The sequence below is a fragment of the Papio anubis genome, chromosome X, assembly GCF_008728515.1.
Source record: "Papio anubis isolate 15944 chromosome X, Panubis1.0, whole genome shotgun sequence".
In the NCBI taxonomy this organism is placed as follows: domain Eukaryota; kingdom Metazoa; phylum Chordata; class Mammalia; order Primates; family Cercopithecidae; genus Papio; species Papio anubis.
Window position 1 is genome coordinate 96,927,783 of NC_044996.1, and position 22,870 is coordinate 96,950,652.

Sequence of the window (22,870 nt, forward strand, 5' to 3'; positions counted from 1 at the left end):
GCCCCAGGGGCCTGTGGAATCCTGGACAGTTCTTTTCTTTTCTTTGTTTTTTTTGAGACAAGAGTTTCACTCTTGTTGCCCAGGCTGGAGTGGAATAGCATGATATCGGCTCAATGCAGCCTCTGCCTCCCGGGTTCAAGCGATTCTCCTGCCTCAGCCTCCCAAGTAGCTGGAATTACAGGCATGTGCCCCCGCGCCTGGCTCATTTTGTATTTTTAGTAGGGACGGGGTTTCTCCATGTTGGTCAGGCTGGTCTCGAACTCCCGACCTCAGGTGATCCACCTGCCTCAGCCTCCCAAAGTGCTGGGATTACAGGCGTGAGCCACCAAGCCCAGCCTGGACAGCTCTTTAAGCCTAAACTGCCTGTTACAGGGACAGAGGGAACCACCTCGCCCCTAGCTCCAAACTCTGGTTCATCTCTGGGCTCCTCCAAGGCCTGGGTACTTAGTCTTCCACAAATGATAAAAGATCTGGATGCAGCTTCCTGGCTGAGCAAACACTGTTTTCCCACTCCCAGACATTAGTCTTCTGAATGCCCCTTGTCGTCTGTCCCCCTACCCCATCCCTGCAGTCCAACTCCTCTCCATTGCTGTGGGCCCCTTCACTGCCTCTTCCTACCCCTCCCCTCTAGGAAGCCTCCCCTGAGCCTCCAGGTCCAAGTGTTTTCTCCCTAACCCTAGCCCTAATCCCTGCTCCCAGGGGCTTCTTGACCCCTCTGCTTCCTATCATGGTGGCTCACAAGCATTGCTCATCTTCCCAGCCCTCTGGAGCCTGGCCACATTGTCTCTGGGGGCTGAAAGAAGGAAGGGGTATTTTCTAAGCTCTAGCTTTGTCTCGGATAACAAGGTTTGAGACAAGTAAAATGGTCCCAAATTTCACTCCCTTAGCTCTGCTGAAACCAGGATTCATGGAGGTAGTGCATCCCTTGGTTTTCTTTATGATCCCCAGCCAGGTGGAGGTGGAGGTAAATCTGTACACAGATCCCCCCATGGTGCTACATATGCATGCATGAATGCCATCTCTGGTCCCCCAAGGATACACGTACACAGGCACCAAGATCCAAGGCCATTGGCACCACTGAACACATGAGCATACTCACACATGGGTTCCTAGGGATACATGTACACACATGCCCAGACCCAGGTCCTTGGACACACTTGAAGCCATGTGCACACACATGCATGGGCGTCCAGAGTTACACATGCATACATGCACACATACACACACACACACACACACACACACACGGGCACCCTGAGGTACCTGTACACAGATGCCGAGGCCTGGGTCCATGGGCATACCTGATCACATCCACACACCCATGCATGTTCACACAGGGTATATGTTCACAAATACCCAGACTGAGGCCCATGGACAAATATGCACCTGCAGTATACACTCACACCTTTATGGGCATCCAGGGGATATATGTACACAGACAGCCAGACCTGAGCCCATAGGCACACATGCACTTTTGCACACACACATGCATGGTGCCCAGAGGTACATGTGTACAGAGACCACAATCTAGGTTCCTGGGCACTTGTGCATCTGTGCACACACACACGTGGGAAATCCCTGCAGCCATGCATACAGCATGCCCATGCACAGGCTCCCAAGAGTACATGTGCACGGACATCTACGCCCAGGCCCGTGTGTACCTGTTTACTCACACTTGCACAGGGGTGGGTGCCCAGGGGTATACATGCATAGATACTTGACTTAACAACTTGGGCCAATGTGCTCCTCCCCACTTACGCACTCACACACAGCCATGCATGTGCACCCTGGCATACACGTGTATACACACAGACACAAACACTCAGTGTAGCACCCACGGACTTTGCACATAGACTCTCACACGTAAGTACACCCTCACGCATATGCACAATTGCTTTTCACAAACACCCTTGTCAGGGAACAGGTCCCCATGTGCCTGCTGCACCCTAGCATCTACATGAGAATGCACACTTGAACTTGTGTTGCCCACATGCACTTATAACCATACCTGCATTCAAAACAGCAAAGCATGAATGCACACGCATGTGCCATGTATGTATGGATGCACAAAAGGACTGTCAATGTGCACACACACGGGCATAAGCACACCATGCACTCCTGCATAACTTCACACGTGCTGGTACGCACACACCTATGTGCAGGCATGCATACCAATTGTCCCAAGGCTCTTCTTCACCAACGCTACATAACTGCTGATGGCTCCCAGCTCTGGCATTGGGCAGAACTTTCTTGTGAGGTACAGGCTGTGACTCATAATTCACTCCAGCTTTCTTCAGCTCCTTTGTCATCTAGAGAGACTCAGAACACTTGCCGCTTCCCTCGGGCTGCCACCGAGCCTGAGATGACACCACACCTATTCTCCTGAACCAAGGCATCGATGGCTCTAAAGCTGCATACGTGTTCTGCAGGGGGAGCAACCTGGCATGAGCGAGGTGTGGGTGGAGTGTTAGAGGAAGCCTCGGGGCAGTTCTGAAAGCTTCCCAAGCAATTATTAGTCATTTTGTAATGTGGCGGAGGATATTCCATGGACACCACCCCCAGAACCTGTAGGAGTGCCACGGATTTCATCCCAGGCTTGCCCTGGGCCCCTCCTGCTGCCCCAGAGCCCCCTTCAGCTAGACAAGGAGGATGTACTGAATTTTCCTTCACTTGAGCACTGGCTCCCCTCACACCTGGCCAACATGAGTCTCCTGAAATCAGCCTTGAAGCTGAGAGGCAATTAGCTGCTTGGACTGCCTTAACAAAATACCTCAGACCGAGTGGCTTAAACCACAGACGTTTATTTTCTCACAGTTTTGGAGGCTGGAAGTTCAAGATCGAGGTGCTGGTAGGGTTGGTTTCTGGTGAGGCTTCTCTTTCTAGCTTGTAGGCAGCCACCTTCTTTCTCTGTCCTCATGTGGCTTTTCCTCTGCGTGCCCACAGGGAGAGAGGGAGGGAGCTTTGGCGTCTCTTCCCTCTCTAATGAGGACACCAGTTCTATCAGATTAGGACCCTGCCCTTATGGCCTCATTTAACCTTAATTACCCTCATCTCCAAATACAGTCACATTGGGGATTAAAGCTTCAACAAAGGAATTTGCTGAATTCACAATTCAGTTCACAGCAGACAACAAAGGGAGCGCTACCTTGAGCAGTTGAGGGAGGCCCCCGTACCGCCTTTTCCTCAGGTGCATTCCTGAGATGCGTCTGTGCAGAAAGGAGAGGAGTAAGGACAGGCATGAGCACAGACTCTCTTGCAGAAATAGAAATCTTTATTGCTTGCAAAGTACTGCACGTTTTATTTGTTTTGTTTTGTTTTTTGTTTTTTCTTTGCGACAGGGTCTTGCTCTGTTGTCCAGGCGGGAGTGCAGCGGCATGATCTCAGCTCACTGCCGCCTCAACCTCCCAGGCTAAAACTATCCTCCCACCTCAGCCTCCCAAAGTGCTGGGATTACAGGCATGAGCCACCATGCCTGGCCAGTACTGCACATTTTCCAAAAGTTGTAACTTAAATTTAAAGAGTTATAATTTACATACAATAAAGTTCACCCTTTTGGCGTACAGTTCTCTGACTTTTGACAAACAATAACAGTTGAGTAGCCAACACTACAGCAGCCAGAGGGATCCTGTTGCAACCCCAGTCAGCCCACGGCCCTCCTCTGCTCAGAGCCCTGCCGTGGCTCTCATCTCTCTCAGAGAAAAAGCCAAAGTCCTCTCCGTGACCCACAAGGCCCTCCGGGTCCCCCTTGACCTCACCGCCCGCCACTGGCTCCTTGCTCACTCTGCTCCTGCCCCGCTGGCCTGTTCCTCAAATGTGCCAGGCACATCAGGGCCATTGCCTTAGGGCCTTTGCCTTTCTTTCTTTTTTTTAGACAGAGCCTTGGCCTATCATCCAGGCTGGAGTGCAGTGGCACAATCTCAGCTCGCTGCAACCTCCAACTCCCAGGTTCAAGTGATTCACCTGCCTCAGCCTCCCAAGTAGCTGGGATTACAGGTATGCGCCACCATGCCTGGCTAATTTTTGTATTTTTAGTAGAGATGGGGTTTCACCATGTTGCCCAGGCTGGTCTCAAACTCCTGACCTCAGGTGATCTGCCCACCTTGGCCTCCCAAAGTGTTGGGATTACAGGTGTGAGCTACCACACCCGGCCCTTTGCCTTTCCCTGGATCACTCTTCCTCTAGATACGCCCTCCTGGCTCACACTGACGGGGAGGAACACACTCCTGGGTTTACACTGACTGCTATAGGGACCTTCCCAAGGTCACACAGCCTGGGGTGTGGATCCTCTTGGAATCACACAGGTGAGGGTGTAGACACTCATGATGTTACTAGATTTTGGAGTAAGAAATCCTGGGGTCATGCTGATTGTGGTGTAGCCACTCCTGGGGTCACGGAGAGTAGGGTGTGGCCACTCCTGAAGCATCACAGACTGGGATGTGTTCTCTTAGGGTCATACAGATTGGTGTGTGGGCAACACTGGAGTCACGCAGACTGGAGTTAGGGTAACCTCTTGGATCACCGAGTTTGGGGTGTGGACACTGGGGTCACACAGTCTGGAACAAGGACATGACTGAGGATACATAAACTGGGAAGTCGGCACCACTGTGATCAAGTGACTGTGATGTGGACACTCCTGGATTCCCATAGGCTTGGCTGGGGACACTCCTGTGGTTACACGACTTGTGAAGCAGACTCTGCTGGGGTCACACAGACCTAGCTGTGGATATGCTTCATCTGTGTGATGGGGGGGTGGTGAATGCCCCGAGTCATAAAGATTGGGGAATGAACACTCCTGGGCCCCCAAGACTTGGTGTAGATCCTTCTAGACTCACACTGACTGAGGGGAGGGACACTCCTGGAGTCACACAGACTGTGTTGTGGACACTGTTGGTGTCACACCCACTGGAGTACAGACACCTCTCAGGACGTGCAGATAAGTGTGGATACTCCTGTGGTCACACAATTTGGTGTGAACATCCCTCTGGTCATACTGACTGGGAAATTGACTCCTGTGTGGTCACAGATACTGGGGTGTGAAGACTCCTATGGTCAGACAGGACTGTGCCCTCCCCTGGGTCACCCAGACTGGAATGTGGACCCACCAGTAGTCACTGGCACTGGAATTTTACACTTCCGTGGTCACAATGACAGGAGAGTCGATAGTCTTTTGGTCATACAGATGGGGGAGTGCACCTGCCTGAGGCCGTCAAGATGAGTATAGACACACTAATAGCCAGAGACTATGGGGTTTGGACAACACCAGGGTCACATATGCTGGGAACTGGACATTACTTGTGTCATAAAAACTTGGGTGGGGATACTCCTGAGGTGGCTGGACTGGGGCAAAACCACTCCCAAAGCACCATAGACTGAGCTGTGGACACCCACGAGGTCACCCAGACTAGAGTACGGCCTCCTCTGCGGTCACAGTTTGAGGTACACATTTATGGCGCCACTAAGATGGCTATGGAAACTCCAAGCCATTGCCACTGCTGGACTCACAGAACCTGGCGTGAGGACACTCCTGAGGTCTCACAGGCTCTCGTGTGAACGCTGCTGAATTTGCACTGTAATGGGTATGGCTACACCTGTGGTCACATGGCCTTTTGTGTGGACACTTCCGCCATACATTGTTGGGCCGTGCATATTCATAGATTGGGGTGTGGACATTTCTGTGGTCACACTGACTTTGGTGAGAAGACTCCTGGGTTAAGTCACCATGGTGTGGACATTCCTAGACTGACACAAACTGGGGTCTGGACATTCCTGAAGTCACACGGACTGGGGTGTGGTTATTCTCGTGGTCAGAGACTAGAGTGTAGGCATGCCTATGAACACACGCTCCAGAGTTTAAACACCATTTCTGACTGCAGATTGGACAATGTTTGTCCCAGACTTGAGTGTGTATACTCCTGGGGTCACACACAGTAACTGGGGTGAGTCACAGTCAGGTGTGGAAACAGCTGGGGTCGCAGACTGGTATGTGGATACTCCTGAGGTCACTGGACCGCGGCGTGGATAGTCCTTGGATCACAGAGTACGTGAGTTTCTAAGGACACAGGATTAAGCTGTAGAAAACAGTTCTGTTTGTCTAGTTGGGGAGTTTCTGTCAGTTCCTGTTCATTAAGTTATAGAAATTGAGGACTGCAGTCCAGGTAGACTTTCTGACGTTGCTTTTTTTTGAGATAGAATCTCACTCTGTTGTCCAGGCTGGAGTGCAGTGGCACGACCTTGGCTCACTGTAACCTTCATTTTCCGGGTTTAGGTGATTCTCCTGCCTCAGTCTCCCGAGTAGCTGGGATTACAGGCATGCACCACTACACCCAGCTGATTTTTGTATTTTTGGTAGAGACGGGGTTTCACTATGTTGGCCAGACTGGTCTCGAACTCCTGACCTCAAGTGATCTACCCGCCTCAGCCTCCCAAAGTGCTGGGATTACAGGCATGAGCCACCATGCCTGGCCCTGATGTTTCTTTAAGACAGGTTCTTAACCTAAAAATTTTGTTCTGGAGGCCAGGCGCAGTGGTTCACGCATGTAATCCCAGCACTTTGGGAGGCCGAGGCGGGCGGATCACCTGAGGTCAGGAGTTCAAGACCAGCCTGGATAACATGGTGAAACCCCGTCTCTACTAAAAATACAAAAATTATCTGGGCACGGTGGTGGGCGCCTGTAATCCCAGTTACTTGGGAGGCTGAGGCAGGAGAATCGCTTGAACCTGGGAGGCAGAGGTTGCAGTGAGCCGAGGTCGCACCACTGCACTCCAGCCTTGGCGACAAGAGCAAGACTCCGTCTCAAAAAAAAAAAAAAACAGGCCGAGGTGGGCGGATCACTTGAGGCAAGGAGTTCAAGACCAGCCTGGCCAACATGGCAAAACCCCATCTCTACTAAAAATATAAAAAAATTAGCTGGGTGTGGTGGTGCATGCCTGTAATCCCAGCTACTCAGGAGGCTGAAGCAGGAGAATTGCTTGAACCCAGGAGGTGGAGGTTGCGGTGAGCCAAGATCACGCCATTGCACTCCAGCCTGGGCGACAGAGCAAAATTCTGTCTCAAAATAAATAAATAAATTTGTTCTGCGGAACCCTTTGGCATCTGGTTAAATCTGTGAACCCCTTCGCAGAATATTTTTAAAAGTATATACACACACATACACACACACACAGATGACAATGGAAGCCAATTACATTGAATTACAATTATTACTATATATTAAATTGAAACAAAATTGAGCTGCAGTCATATATGGGCTTTTTAATTAATACATCAACTTATAGGATCTGCTATCATTCCAAGAGGTGACAAATATGAACAATACTTCAAGATGCCCTTTTTATGCTACATTACAGTTGTTGTAACTGGTTTGTATTGGTGGGAAAATCCCAGGTACTGCTTTTACTATTGTGATTTGTTGCCAGCATTTATAACTTGGGAGTAAGGCTAACGTTGTTTTATTGCTGAAAATAAAGATGTAACATTTTCTTCCATCAAGTTTATGGTTACCCCTGGCTTCTATCCAGGTTAGGAATCCCTGCCTTTAGGGAAATTTCTGGATATAATCAGGACACTCCTGAAGAGGTTTAAAGAAGAGGTAAGACCTCACTCAAGAATTCCCACTGCAGTGCGGAGAGACTTCTATGCTTTCTTTCCTTGTTGTCTTCAGGGTTGTTGCAGATCCCTCCTCAGGGCTTGTTTGTCCAGGCCTCGTTGATGAGATGATATTTTGAAAACAAGTTCATCAACAAGTTCTGGTTTTCCTGACACTGAGCAGTTTCTGAGTTGTATCAGCTTGCCAGCTAACCAAAAGTCAAAGAAAGTTTTTTGTTTGTTTTGTTTTTTTAGAGACAGGGTCTTGCTCTGTCACTCAGGCTGGAGTGCAGTGGAGCTCCATCATAGCTTACAACAACCTTAACCTCCCAAGCTCAAGTGATCCTCCCGTCTCAGCCTCCCAAGTAGCTGGGATTACAGACGGGGCATGTGCTACCACACCCAGCTAACTCTGCTGCTAACATTTTTGTGACATTTCCTCCTACTTTTATGGTGAACCATGACATACAGAAAATGCATATATATTCAGTTTAATGAATAACTACAAGGTGCTATTTGGTGTAATTGCAGGATGTTCACTGTCATTGTTGTACAGTTCTCTATAGTGAATGTACCACGATTTAATGGGCATACTACAGATAGTGCTGCTAACAACACTCTAGGACTCATTTCCTTTTTTTTTTATTCAGACGGAGTCTCACTCTGTTGCCCAGGCTGGAGTGCAGTGGCACGTTCTCAGCTCACTGCAACCTCCACCTCCCAGGTTCAAGTGATTCCTGCCTCAGCCTCCTGAGTAGCTGAGATTACAGGCGCCCGCCACCAGGCCTGGCTAATTTTTGTATTTTTAGTAGAGATGCGGTTTTGCCTTGTTGGTCAGGCTGGTCTTGAACTCCTGACCTCAGGCGATCCACCCACCTCGGCCTCCCAAAGTGCTGAGATTACAGGTGTTGAGCCATCACGCCCGGCCTCTAGGACTCACTTTTTAGGAGTGGAACTGGCACACATGCAGCTTTAGTAGGTAATGCCTAAGTTTTCCACGGTGGCTGCACCATTTTACCTTCCCAGTAGCGTGTATGAGACTTTCAGTTGCTGCATATCCTTCCAAATACTTAGTGTTGTTGATATTTTGAGTTTTCATTTGCATTTTCCTGATGAGCAGCTTTTCATGTGCTTACTGGTCACTCTCATTTTTTTCCTTATTGATTTACAGGATCCTTTAAATATTAGAAATTGTAAATCTCTTTCACACAATGATTTGCTGTTTCAGTTTCCCTTAAGGTGGCTTCTTGTGGCCGGGTGTGGTGGCTCACGCCTGTAATCCTAGCACTTTGGGAGGCCTGAGGCAGGCAGATTTTGTGAGGTCAGGAGTTCGAGACCAGTATGGCCAACATGGCGAAACCCTGTCTCTACTAAAAATACAAAAATTAGCTGGGTGAGGGGGCAGCATGCGTCTGTAATCCCAGCTATGCAGGAGGCTGAGGCAGGAGAATCTCTTGAACCCGGGAGGCGGAGGTTGGAGTGAGCTGAGATAGGGCCACTGTACTCCATCCAGCCTGGGCGACAGAGCGAGACTCCATCTCAAAACAAAACAAAAAAGGCAGGGTGCGGTGGCTCATGCCTCTAATCCCAGCACTTTGGGAGGCCAAGGCGGGTGGATCACCCGAGGTCAGGAGTTTGAGACCAGTCTGGCCAACATGGCGAAACCCCGTCTCTACTAAAAATACAAAAATTAGCCATGCATGGTGGCGGGCACCTGTAATCCCAGCTACTCGGGAGGCTGAGGCAGGAGAATCACTTGAACCCGGTAGATGGAGGTTGCAGTGAGCTGAGATTACGCCACCGCACTCCAGCCTGGGTAACAGAGCAAGGCTCCGCTTAAAAAAAAAAACGGTGACTTTTTGTGATGGCTGACTTAGGCTGAATAACCTGCTATGCCATTGTCAGAAAGGGCCATCCTCTAACATTGTGGTTTTAGCACATTTGGCTATGGATAAACTCTCCTCCCATACCACGTGCAGTTCCACCTTTGGGACTTGGCTATTTCCTTTACCCGGAATGCTCTTCCCTCAGATAAACACACAGCTTCCCTCCAGCAATGCCTTTAGGTCTTTGCTCAGGTATTACCTCTGAGGAATATCTGAGGCCTTCTATGACAACCCTTTTAAAAAGTGCAAACTGGCTGGGCACAGTGGCTCATGCCTATAATCCTGGTACTTTGGGAGGCCGAGAATGGCAGATCGCTTGAGCCCAGTAGATCGAGACCAGTCTGGGCAACATGGCGAAACTCCATCTCCCCTAAAAATACAAAAATTTGCCGGGCATGGTGGTGCACGCCTGTAGTCCCAGCTACTCAGGAGGCTGAGGTGGGAGGATTTTTTGAGCCCGGGAGATTGTACCACTGAACTCCAGCCTGGGCGACAGAGTGAGACCTTGTCTCAAAACAAAAACACCAAAAGATGAAAACTGCCATGCTTGGCCGGGCGCGGTGGCTCAAGCCTGTAATCCCAGCACTTCGGGAGGCCGAGACAGGTGGATCACGAGGTCAGGAGATCGAGACCATCCTGGCTAACCCAGTGAAACCCCGTCTCTACTAAAAAATACAAAAAAATAGCCGGGCAAGATGGCGGGCGCCTGTAGTCCCAGCTACTCGGGAGGCTGAGGCAGGAGAATGGCGTGGACCCAGGAGGCGGAGCTTGCAGTGAGCTGAGATCCGGCCACTGCACTCCAGCCTGGGCAACAGCGCGAGACTCCGTCTCAAAAAAAAAAAAAAAAAAAAAAACTGCCATGCCTAGAATTCCTGATTCTCTTCACCCTGCTTTACTTTTTTCTATTTTTCATATCCCATATTACTCTTACTTATTATATATATTGCAAGATATGTAAATTGAAAAATGCAAGCTATATAGTATATGTGTGTATGTAAACTCTAGAACTTATAGACTGTTTTATTGATTGTTGCCTCTTTTCCAAACTGGAAGTACTGTGAGAGCCAAGATATTTCTGTTTTGCTCCCTGCTCTATCTCCAAACCTAGAACAATGCCTGGCACACAGTATGTGCTCAATAAATGTTTACTGAATGCTTCAAATGTAAAATGCTTAAAGCAGTTCCTGTCATACAACAATAGATGTTTAGAAAAAGGTTTGTTGACTAAAATCTTATCAGTTGACATAAAAATTTCAAAGGTGAAATTTTACTGAGGTTTTTCATAAAGGTTGCCCTTACTCAAACCTTTAGATAACAAGGCAAACTTACCGTAATGGGTTAAGGTGAACAACTCATTTCATTGTCTTCCATCTACTCAAGAAAAAGAAAAGTGACTCACATATTTGGTGAAATTTTTCCATTCATTATGCTTGGTTTCACCAATTTTTTTATAGCTATTAGGAGGCAGGAAAGGGAATTTTGGCCCCAGAAACCATGAGATTTGGGTCAGAAAGAGGCACACAGGGAAGGGGTCAATGCGGGTTGAGAGTCACATTTCCAGACCTCAGGGGCCAGCAGGCTGTGGCGCTGAGAGGCAACCAGGGGCTGGGGAAGCGTGTCTACTCTGCTGATGGGGCAGTCCTGGGGGCGGATCTCCTTGGCCAGCTGCCCCTTCTTCTTCAACGTGCAGGCCTCCTGGTATGGTGGCGAGATGGGGGGCTGTGTGGGTGGAGTGTACTTGTACTTTGAGCCGCCCTCTAGCTGCAGAGACAGAGGGGTAGGGAGATGGTGAGGACCTGGGAATCTAGGATAGCCTTGCTCCCACCCACCTAGTGTTGGTTGGGCACTCACGTCCAGTGGGTAACTGCGGTCCGAATCATAGGAGCTCAGGTCCCCACAAGTCACAAAAGGTACAATGATGCGGGTGGGACCATCCAGCTGGTTGAAATCTGGGTCTTAGGAACAGGGGGAGATAACTGAGGACAAGGTCTGGATGCCTGGGGCCAGTCATGACACAGGCGGCAGTATGGTTGCCAAGCCCTCCCCTCAGATCCACCAGCTACTCTCTTCCCACCCCACCAGAAATCCTTCATTTGGTTCAGATCACCTCCTTGGGGAGGCCCTCCATAATCACGCCTTCTAAAACTTTGGTGCCCTGCTCTTTTTCCTGCATATATATCCACCTGACATTGGATTATATGCTGCCTGGATGACGTCTCCCTCACTCAAATGTCATCCCAGGGGCAGGCTCTGTCTCTTCCTGCTAGAGGCTTAAGGGGCAAAAGTTTCACACCAAGGAGGCTTCCACCTGGGGGCGTGACTGAGATCTTCCTAGGAGAGAATGTCCTTAGGCAGGTGGAGCTTCCACTGGGGCAGGGCTCAGGATCCTCCTGGGATGGAATTTTCACCAGGCCCAAGAGTTACCACTAGAGGACTGCCTGGGCTGAAGCTCCTCCTGGGACAAAATACCCATCAAGGGATGGGATTTCCACCAGAAAATGGGGCTGAGGATCCCCTTGGGAAAAAAATTCCCATGAGGGGACAGAGCCTCCACCAGGGGGTGAGGCTGTGGGCCCTCATGGGACCTAGATTGCATAAGGTGCGGCAGAGTCCCCCAGGGTGACCCACGCTCCAGCTCTCACCGTAAGAATGGTCCAGCAGGGGTTTGCTCAGGTCCGGGATGAAGCCCTCGGGAGGGTCATAGCCCTGACAGACAGCGAAGGCCTCTGTTGGGGGAAGGTGGAATGAGGTGTGACTGCCGCTTCCTCCTTGTGCAGGCGGCGTCCCAGAAATCCTGGTCTGCCTGCCTGGCCCCTCCACCCCACTGACCGATGCTGGAGTTCCGGCTGCTCCTGGGCTTGGCACACAGCACGCTGGAGAAGAAGACTCGCAGCTGGCTGTAGAGGAGCGTCACATCCCGGCCTCGGAATATCTGCAGGGTGGGAAGGCAAAGACAGCGGGTGAGGTTGGCCCTCAGCGATCTCTCTCTACTCCACCAGGTTCCTTGAGACTTACCTTGGCCACAAAGCAGCCCCCTGGCTTCAGGACATGTGTAGCAATGTTCAGAGCCTGTGGGCAGGACAGACGGCTGAGGCTGAGGTGGAGACAGCCAGGAGGGGGCCAAAGTGGGTCAGGGGTGGCCAGGGTTACTCACAGCTAGGAGAAGCTGGGCCTGCATATACTCATCAACATCATGGAGGCCGGTTACTGTGGCAAGAGGAACAGCGTTAGGGGGGGCCTATCCTGCTCTGTGCATCTTCTTGTACCACACAGATCAGACACTAGAAACATTTTCCAGGCTCTCTTACTGCTAAGGTTCTGGATGCAAATTACTATCTGCCAACTAACTAGATGCATATTCTGAGCTCCTAACCCTTAGGAACTCATTTCAATTCTAAAATGACCTCATGTACAAGCATTATTATCATTTCCACCTCCAGCCCAGACTGCTCCTCTGAACTCCAGATTCACAAATCAGATTCCACATCTCCAATACTCCTGACCTCCAAACTCCTGACCTACCTCCCAAACCTGCTCCTCCCACCATCCCCACCATCTCATCTGAGCTTTCTAGTTGCTCAGCTCCAAAACCTTAGTCACCTCTGATGCTCCCCCTGCATCCTCTCCTCACACCCACATTGAAGTCATTAACACATCTACTTTCAAAAGATCTGACTTGATCTTCTTCTCTCCACCACTGCCCCCACCCGTTATCACTTGCCTGGACTACTCTACCCTGGAGCCCCTGCTTCTGCCCTTGGGCCTCACACAGCTCATAGCAGCCCAAGCCCAGAACAGTCCTCTTCTCCTCAAAACCCTCTCATGGTTTTCTTCAAGCTCTCATCTCGGTGAAAATGCCAACATCCTCACCATGGCCCACGAGGCCCTATAGGACCTGTCCCCTGTCACCTCTCTGATGTTACCTTTTACCACTCTCCCCCTCACTCTGTTCCAACCACAGTGATCTCCTTGTCATCACTCATACATAGCAAGTACCCTCCTGCCTCAGGAACTTTGCATAGGCTGGAATTTTTCCTGGATTGCTCTTCCTTCAGACATATCCATAGCTTACTCCCCCACCTCCTTTAGTCTCTACTGTTAAGTCAGTGAGGCCTTCCCCATCCACTTCATTTAAAATTCCAACAGGTATTCCTGCTTTCCTCCTGCTCAATGATTTCCCTATGGTACCTATCCCCCACCCCACCTTTTTTTTTTTTTTTTTGAGACAGAGTTTCGCTCTTGTTGCCCAGGCTGGAGTGCAATGACGCGATCTCGGCTCACTGCAACCTCTGCCTCCTGGGTTCAAGCGATTCTCCTGTCTTAGTCTCCCAAGTAGCTGGGATTACAGGCACATGCCACCACACCTGGCTAATTTTTGTATTTTTAGTAGAGACGGGGTTTCATCATATTGGTCAGGCTGGTCTCGAACTCCTGACCTCAGGTGATCTGCCCGCCTCGGCCTCCAAAAGTGCTGGGATTACAGGCGTGAGCCACTATGCCTGGCCTCCCCACCCCGTTTTTTTAGAGACAAGGTCTCACTCTGTTGCCCAGGCTGGAGTGCAGTGGTGCAATCAAAGTGTACTGTAACCTCGACCTCTTGGGCTCAAGTGATCCTCCCACCTCAGCCTCCTGAGTAACTGGGACTACGGGCGTATGCACCACCAAGCCCAGCTAATTTTTTAGACAGGGTCTTGCTATGTTGCAAGGCTGGTCTCAAACTCCTGCCTCAAGTGTTCCTCTCACCTCATCCTCCTAAAGCACTGGGATTACAGGTAGAAGCCACCATGCCTGGCTGCATCCCCTTTTAACGATACAAAGCTCAATCATTTATTTTCTTTCCCATTTGCTCCCACTAGAACATCAGCTCCATGAGGTTAAAGATTAATGGAATTTTATTCATGAATGTTTTCTCAACACAATAGGTGCTCAGTAAATGTGTGTTGAATGGCTGACTGGCTGAAAACGAATGAACAGTGCAACGGAATTGGACAATTGCAGAGAGATGAGAGCAGGGAAAGGTAGACAACAGACATGAAACTCAAAGGGTGGGGTGCAAGTGGGAGGAAGAGAGAGGCAGAGAGAGGGCAGGCAGCAGAGGTAGGGAAAAGTTGCCAGATGTGGGAGAAAGCTGAGAACAGAAGGGAGAGGCAGGGAGTAACTGAAGAGGTGAGTAAGTCAACCAAGGTGGGAGATACAGAGAAGGACACGCACAGGGGCCTCCGCCTGGCCTCCCACTTTCTGTTGCTATTTACCATCAGGAGCCCCGTCACACACCACTAGGTCCGCAGGGCAGCCCTTAAAGTGCTGGATGATCTCCTTGGCAGTGGACAGCTATGGAGAGAGGGAGGATGAGTGGCCCCACGGCCCTCCACTGCTGCCCTCAGATTCCGCCTGCCCATGGTCCTGGCCCACAGACCCTGGGTCAGCCAAATTCCCAGGCTTTGCCTCTCTAATACTGGACTCCATCTCTGGGGACCCAGCATCATCATTTTCTGCTGTGTCTGCAATGATGACCTGTTGGCTGTTTCTCCATGGTTACTCTCTCATTCTCTTTCTCTCTCTCTGTTTCCATCACCTCTCTGTTGCTCTTCCATTCTGCATAGACCCCAGGTAAGGGCCTTCACCCAGGATATACCCCAATACCCTCAGCCATGCTCTTACCTGGGTGATGTCCCCCTGGATCTGTACCACACCTGGTAGTGGAGCCATAGCCTGCAGGTCCACAGCCACCACGTGGCCGGACCCTTGGCCCCTGTGGACAACATGGCCCACATCAGCCTAGTTTCACTCCTGGGCCCCTCCCACCCAGCCGGCCCTCCTGGGTCTCCCATCTGGGACCCCCACACTTACCCAATCTTCTGGCTCAGCACCTGGCTCCAGCTGCCCGGGGCTGCACACAGGTCAACTGCCCGTGTCACGCCTGGGCATACATAGTGAAAGCATCCTGGTCAGCTGCACCCACTTCTCCAACCTGGAGACCCTTGCAAAGTTCACCCCTCTCCCCTGGGGAGCACCCACATATCTCCACTGCCCAGGTGCCCAACTCCTCTCCAGTATTCTGCCTATCTTCCTGCCTGTCTCCCTGTCCCAGAGAACCTCTGAGTCAGCCCACCTACCATAGGGAGCTCTGCAGACCTAGCCTACTTGTCTAGCTCCTGTGTCCACCTCACCGCCCAGTGACCTGGCCACCAGTCAGGGACCTTGGAAGAGTTGGAATTCCTTATCCAGCTGTAGCAGTTTGAAGGCGCTGCGAGCACGCCAGCCATTCTCCTTAGCCAGGCGGTAGTAGACATCCCGCTTGTCCTTCGACGTCCGTCCCATTTCATACACCAGTTGCCCAAGGACCTGCCGACAGTCAGCTGATGCTGGCCAGTATCAGTAACCAGATGAGTGGGCTACCACCTACCTCTGTAGGGCGGAGAGAACCACACAAACTAAACTGGGCTTATCTGACTCACATGATAGCTCACACAGAAGATGGGCTGACTGAAGCCCTGGAACTGACCCCACTGACCTTATAGGGTCCAAAGGACCCTATCACTGAACTCTCAGGCTCCATTGCTTATCACACAGACCCTCCTCGTCCCCATCACTTACCCCCCAGTTCCTACAAAAGACCCCATAAACCCAACATTAATCCCATAGATGGCCAACTTGTGAGCCTGTCCACCTCCCATCACTGTCACCCACACTCCACACATTAAACCCTGTAACTGTCACTATCAACCCTTCTCTGCCCACGTCATGCCCATTAAAATCTCACTGACTATATCCCCAGTTGTCCCCATTGCCCCTAGATTCATATAGTCCTATCAGCCCCCATTAATCCCTTGCTTTCCACCTTTATCCTAATACTACTTCATTGTACCTCCCACTCCCTATATCTCTCTCATTTCACCCCATTCCCCATTAATCCCTTAGACGATTAGGCCCACTTTATTACTACATCCTTATGAACCTCTAATAATGCCTGGAGAATCATGGTCTATTAGCTCCCCATTGAGCATTCAATTACTGATTTATCAGCCCCCATTAACTCAGTTTTCTCCAATAGACCCTTCATAGATCACAGCACTAGGCCCCTGCCCTGTAACCCTTTCATTAACAAACACGTTACTCCCTGATGTTCACACATCAGTTCCCCATTCTCCCCTCACTGTCCACCCCGCTCTCCATGGATCCATCACTGGATGATCACACTCTAACAGTTTACTATTCACCTACTATGTATCAACAAAAGTTAACCCCCCAACCCTAGTTTACTATACCCTCTCTTTGCTCACTCTGTCCCCTAATTCCTCGATGGTCATGCCACCACAGCCCAACTATTGACTCTGACTACAACACCATCAGCCTCTCATTATCTCTTCTTTCACCACAGCCCCTTGATCATGACCCCCATTCATCTATTATTCCCCCCACAGCCTCACCATCATCCTTGCCATTACTATGTCCCATCACTTTCCATTAACCCGTTGAATATCATACCTCCATCAATCCCTGGGGGATCACGTTCCTATCCACCACTCCTTATATTATAGTTGCTTACTCTGCCATCCCCTCATTAATCAATCAATGAACAACACTTAGACTAAAATATTCTTATTAGCCCCCATTGATTCCCCAGTAACACCCCACCCTCGCGCTCCAACCAACCTCCCATTAAACAGCCTTCTGACCACACTCCCTGTCCCTCCTCATCAATACCTCAAAGATCATAGCTCCATCGGGGCCACCGGGTCCCAGGTGGCTCCGACCGCTGCGTCCCATGTCCCCACCTCGAACCCACCCCGTCTACGGGTCCCCTTCTGCAGACAAACCTTGGGTCTAGAACCCACCCGGTGCCAGCCGCCCGAACCATACACAGCTGCGGCGCCCAGGGCGAACCTCCTCCTTTCCCCGCAGTCAGGACAATTCCTCAACAGTCTCCGCCCGCATCCCTGTCCTCCGCGCCCCAGGGCCCACCTTAGTTTTCGGAGCAGGGTGGTCCGCGAGCAGCCTGTGCCTCGGCGAGAGCGCAAACGGGCGACAAGTCGTAGAGCTTCAGTTTGCGTTCGTAGTTCACCAGAATGCCCGGGGGACAAGCCTATGAGCTGTCGCAGCGTGGCAAACTCACCATCGTGGACCGCCCAGGCTCCGGCGTGCGGGGACCTGATGTGAACGTACAACGTGAGTCCCGTCATCTATTGTCGACGTATCCGGGCCTCGCGAACTGCGTTTCCCGGCATGCAAGCGGCACGGCCAAAGTGGCTGAATCCACGCACTGCGTGGCTGAAGCGTCGCGACGCGCAAACTGCCGGCGATTCTTTGTTCTTTTTATTCCGAGGCCAAGATCGAATTGCTCCCCCGCCCCTCCCTTCTTGGACCATGCTTGTCATTGAGCCTGTAAACTACATTTCCCAAGATGCCACGCGCACGATGCCACCCATTCATTTTTCGCGTGCAGGGCAGTGAAATTACCGCTGGGGGCATAAACGTGATAGGAGAAATGCGTTCTTGAAGTGAGCGAGCGCGCGGAGGCTGCTCGGCTGCAATTTCAGATCGCACTACAGATAATGGAGGCGCTGCCTGAGTTTTACCGCCTCAGAACTTCAGTTTCCCTGTCTGGAAAGTGGGGATAATCAATAGTACAGACTTAACAGCATTATTGGGAGAGTTAAATAGGTGTAGCTTAGCCACTTTCTGGCCTTTTGTAATTCTGTGATCTTCAAACATTTTAAATTCCAACCCAGACACAAAAAAAGACTATACATCCTGACCCAGTGGACAAACGGGAAAATAATGAGAACGTTTATCATAGTGTTTACCATGTGCTAGGTTCTAAATGCCCTCAGTGGTGTGCTGGTAAATGGTTAACCACTGGCTGGGGCGGGGGTGGTGGCGGGAGGGGCGGGGGGAAGGGAGGCTGGTTGCTAGCATTTGCCAATTTCCATGGCTTAGGTACAATCTTCTTGTTAGATTTCAAGGTACCGACCTGTGGTCACTGAACAGGGAGTTCAAAAGAGGTGCAGTAGCGCACTATCATGTATTATTTTTACCATACAGATAAAATGGGGGTAAATGACCTCAAGAGCATATAGAATAGTGGAATGTGGTAAAATTAGGAAGTTACCAGTTTTGAGTACGTTTATATAATTTCATTTTTAACCATAGCTGTTTAGCTTTAGGAGGCTGAGGTGGAAAGGTCGCTCGAGTCCAGGAGTTCAAGACCAGCCTGGGCAATATGATGACATCCTCATCTCTACAAAAAATAAAAATAGCCAGGGGTGGTGGTGCGCGCGAGTAGTTCCAGTTACTCGGGAGGCTGAGGTGGGAGGATTGCATGGGCCTGGGAGGTCAAGGCTGCAGTGAGCCTTGATTGTGCCACTGCACTCCAGTATGGGTGACAGAGTGAGACCCTGTCTCAACAAACAAAACCAGTTGCTAAACCAGCTGTTTATTATTTTATTTTATTTTATTTTATTTTATTTTATTTTATTTTGAGACAGAGTTTCGCTCTTTTTGCCCAGGCTGGAGTGCAATGGCGCAATCTTGGCTCACCGCAACCTCCGCCTCCCGGGTTCAAGCGATTCTCCTGCCTCAGCCTCCCTAGTAGCTGGGATTACAGACATGTGCCACCACCCCGGCTAATTTTGCATTTTTAGTAGAGATGGGGTTTCTCCATGTTGGTCAGGCTGGTCTTGAACTCCCGACCTCAGATGATCCACCTGCCTCGGCCTCCCAAAGTGCTGGGATTACAGGCGTGAGCCACTGTGCCCGGCTAAACCAGCTGTTTAACAACCAGTTTGCAAAATTCTTGAAAATTGAACAGTTCCTCCCAACCTGTACAAGTTGGCTCCAACATGTCCTTCCCTTTGTTCATTCATTTTAATCCTGACAACATGCATATGAGTATTAGCCAGGGGCAGCAGCATGCGCCTTTAGTCCCAGCTACTCCAGAGGCTGAGGTGGGAGGATCCCTGGAGCCCCGGGGGTTTGAATCTAGTCTGGGCAACATAGCAAGAACCCATGTCTCTTTAAAATAAAGGGCTGGGCCTTGGTGGCTCATGCTGCTGTCTAGAACTTTGGGAGAGTGGTGGATCACTGAGGCCAGGAGTTGGAGACCAGCACAGCAACATAGTGCAACCATGCTACTAAAGCCGCAAAAATTAGCTGGTGGTGGCGGTGTACCTGAATACAGCCTACACAGGGGAATCCAGGGAGTGGAATGCGGCGAACCCCCCTCAGCTTGGGCGTGAAGTAAGACCCTGTCTCAAAAAAAAGGAAGCTGGGATCTGTGACTCCCCGCCTGTGCCTCTAGGGAGGCCAAGGTGGGAGGATTGCTTGAGGCCAGGCATTCATGACCAGCCTGGGCAACATAGTGAGACCTCATCTCTACAAGAAATAATTTAAAAATTAGCTGGGCATGGTGGTGTTCATCCATAGTCCCAGTTACTCGAGAGGCTGAGGCAGGAGGATCGCTTGAGCACAGGAATTTGAGGTTACAGTGAGCTGATTGTGCCACTGCACTCCAGCCTGGGCAACAGAGTGAGAGACCCTGTCTCAAGAAAAAAAAAAAAAAAAAAAAGAACGGAATGATTGATTCCTTAGCACACGAACTTCACCAGGCAGGGATTCCTGTTCTGTGATGTTCACTGCTGCCTCCCAGTGCCTGGAACGGGGTGGCGCACAGTTGATGTTCAATAAATGTTGTTTGAATTCATCCTTTTGTTGCTTCATTCCTTCATTTTTTCCCCAGTGGTGTGTCCTGCATTTCTGTGGAACCCTGGATGGAGGCATAGAGACTCTGACAACCAGGGAAGAAGCCAGAGCTTTGTCAGCAGAACTCAAGGGCATTGTGAGACTGTGGGAACATGACTCCCCTGCAGAGGTGAGCGAGTGTGAGAAAGGAAGGGTTCGAGCCACCAGGCCTCCGCTCCACAAGAGAGGAGGGGGTGCCAGGCATTGGGGGCCCATGTTCACCCTGTGGGACGCTTCCCACGTCCTGTTTTCTTGCGCTTACGAAGAGGATGTTTAACTTTTAGCAAAGAAACTTGCTTCCTCCAGCAGGGCCGGGGGTTTGGGGGACAGGAGCCAGGCTCTGAACTCTCCAGGCTCTTCCCGAAGTAGGGTGTCGGCCTGCAGCTCCCACCCGGCACCCCACTGAGTGTAAAGGTGTCCTTCCCTTGGCCTCCTGGAGGGGTCAAGGAAGGGGGAGCTGCCAGGCCAGCTCTTTCCCGGAGGGGGCATCTTAGCAGTGTAAGGGAACAAGGGGGGTGGCCCAGGGGCAGGGGACTAGGACTTTGCTGCCCATGGGGCTGCTTTGAGGAAAGGAAGTGACTGGAAAGAGTTACTCCGTGGGGAGCCTGCATGAAAGGACAGATCGGAATCCCATATGCAGCCGAGCAAGTGGGACTTTGCTTTCACAGAGAAGAAATCATTAATTCCTCCCACAAATATGTATTGAGCAATTACTATGTGTAAAGCATTGTCTTAAGTGCTTTGCCTGTGTTAATTAATTGTCTCAATAGCCCAATGAGTTAGGCATTATTAGGCCCTTGAGGAAGCTGAGACTCAGTGAGGTTTAGGAATTTGCTTGTTTAGCCACACAGCTAATAAGTGGCAGAGCTGAGAAAGCTTTTGCTGTTAACTGCTTCACTGTGTCCCTCCCTCCCCTGGATGCTACCGGGCAGTGAGCTGTTTTAATCAAAGGTCTCCTTAGAACTGACGATAACCCAAAGTGACTTTTAACAGATTTCACGGGACTCCCATGTGTCACACAAGGGTCTGCTTTACTGAACCAACACAAACCTTAAATGACCCTGAGAAGGAGCCCTACTTTGATGAACTAATAAAGTTTTCTTATCCCTGGCACAGCCTCAAGGCCTGGGTCCTGCTTAAAGACATCTGTTCCTTCTAAAGCAGGTTCCTCTACGCAGCCAGATCACACTTTCCCTTTGTTTTCCCACTGCCATACCGGCTTATGTTGAGCACCTGCTATCTGCAGTGCCCTGAAACTTATGGGAGCTGTGGGGTTCTTAGAGCTGGATGGAGGTTCATCTCTCCCCTAGAAGAGTTCCTTTGGCAGAAATAAAAGTAATGATAATAATACGACATTAGATAAGTGACCTTTGTTGAGCACCTCCTGTGTGCCTGGTAGCCCCGTGTTGGTCCATGTTGGAAGGCCAGTGGGGGCAGGCCCTGGGAGGGAAGGGGAGCAATCAGAGCAGGAGGCTGTGGCAGGGAGGTGGCAAATGGATGCAGAGGGGAGGGGGGTTGTCTTTTATTTTTTAAATCCAAATAAGGTATGCTAGTTATTTGGACGGGACACTTCAGACTTGAAATATGGATACCTGCATCCCCGCCCCCCACCTTTAGCCACCTGGGTCACAGCCTCTGGTGACAGGTGTCTCTTTCCCTGGCCAGCCGGTAGCACAGATGTGTAATGGCTCTGGGTGGGGGAGGGGTATGAGGGGAGAGAGAAATCAGAGTAGATAGGAAAGGAGACGGAGGCTGGAGGAGGCTGGGCAGAAGTGTGTGTATGTGTGTGTGCACGCGTGTGTGTGAATATACTAAGTGTATCTCACCTGCCTGTTCTCAGCCACAGCCACATATATGTGAGCTGTGCCTGCGTCTTCCTATGTAACTTGTCTGGTGCTGTGTTCTGTCTACAGTCGCCTGCCCAACTTGTGCTTTTTTTTTTTTTTTTTTTGAGATGGAGTCTCACTCTGTCACCTGGGCCGGAGTGCAGTGGCGAGATCTCAGCTCACTGCAACCTCCGACTTCCAGGTTCAAGCAATTCTCTTGCCTCAGCCTCCCGAGTAGCTGGGATTACAGGCGCCCGCCACCACGCCCAGCTAATTTCTTTTTGTATTTTTAGTAGAGACGGTGTTTCGCCACGTTGGCCAGGCTGATCTCGAACTCCTGACCTCGTGATTCACCTGCCTTGGCCTCCCAAAGTGCTGGGATTACAGTCATGAGCCACTGCGCCCGGCCCAACTCATGCTTTTTTTTTTTTTTTTTTTGGCAACCGTGTGCATTGGTACTGTCTGTCCGCGCAATTCATCTATATGTTGTTGTGTGCGTGTGTTGCTTGGGTGTTTGTCTCCTTTGTAATAGTCATGGGTGACGAGTGTGTCATCAGAGTACTTGTCCCTCCTATGTGTGTATCTGTGCGCATGTGTCTTTCTTTGTGTGTCTGCTGCTGTATTTGTGTCTCTCCTTAATGAGTGGCTGCAGGTATGTGTGCCCTCGGGGTGTTTCTTCTGGTGCCGTGGTATGAGTACTATCTGGTTCTCCTGTTTCTTCCTTGTGTCGCTTTCCATGTAGTTTCTGGATTTTTTCTTTGCAACGATAGTAAGTGTACTCTGCATTCCTGTGCTTTGTGTTGGTGTGCTGGTATATGCTTTCCCTGTATGTT

The 22,870-nt window shown here is 50.5% G+C and overlaps 1 protein-coding gene across 4 annotated transcripts; it reads right to left on the reverse strand.

The window, feature by feature from the left end:
- Window positions 1–7,181: 7,181 nt before the first annotated feature.
- Window positions 7,182–18,330, reverse strand: FTSJ1 (FtsJ RNA 2'-O-methyltransferase 1). 4 transcript variants are annotated; one of them, XM_031660922.1, is made up of 13 exons: window positions 17,437–18,330; window positions 15,672–15,879; window positions 15,322–15,391; window positions 15,133–15,223; window positions 14,724–14,802; window positions 12,626–12,678; window positions 12,487–12,540; window positions 12,301–12,403; window positions 12,114–12,197; window positions 11,323–11,420; window positions 11,035–11,232; window positions 10,801–10,842; window positions 7,182–7,794 (listed from the first exon to the last, which is right to left on the reverse strand). In XM_031660922.1, exons 2-12 carry the CDS (start codon window positions 15,790–15,792, stop codon window positions 10,810–10,812), a joined length of 984 nt encoding a protein of 327 aa, XP_031516782.1. In that variant the 5' UTR covers window positions 15,793–15,879; window positions 17,437–18,330; the 3' UTR covers window positions 7,182–7,794; window positions 10,801–10,809. The 4 variants fall into 4 exon arrangements, with proteins under 4 accessions (XP_031516782.1, XP_031516781.1, XP_009195782.2 ...); XM_031660921.1 differs by having other exon boundaries at window positions 11,323–11,426; XM_009197518.4 differs by lacking the exons at window positions 7,182–7,794; window positions 10,801–10,842 and having other exon boundaries at window positions 10,874–11,232.
- Window positions 18,331–22,870: the final 4,540 nt, after the last annotated feature.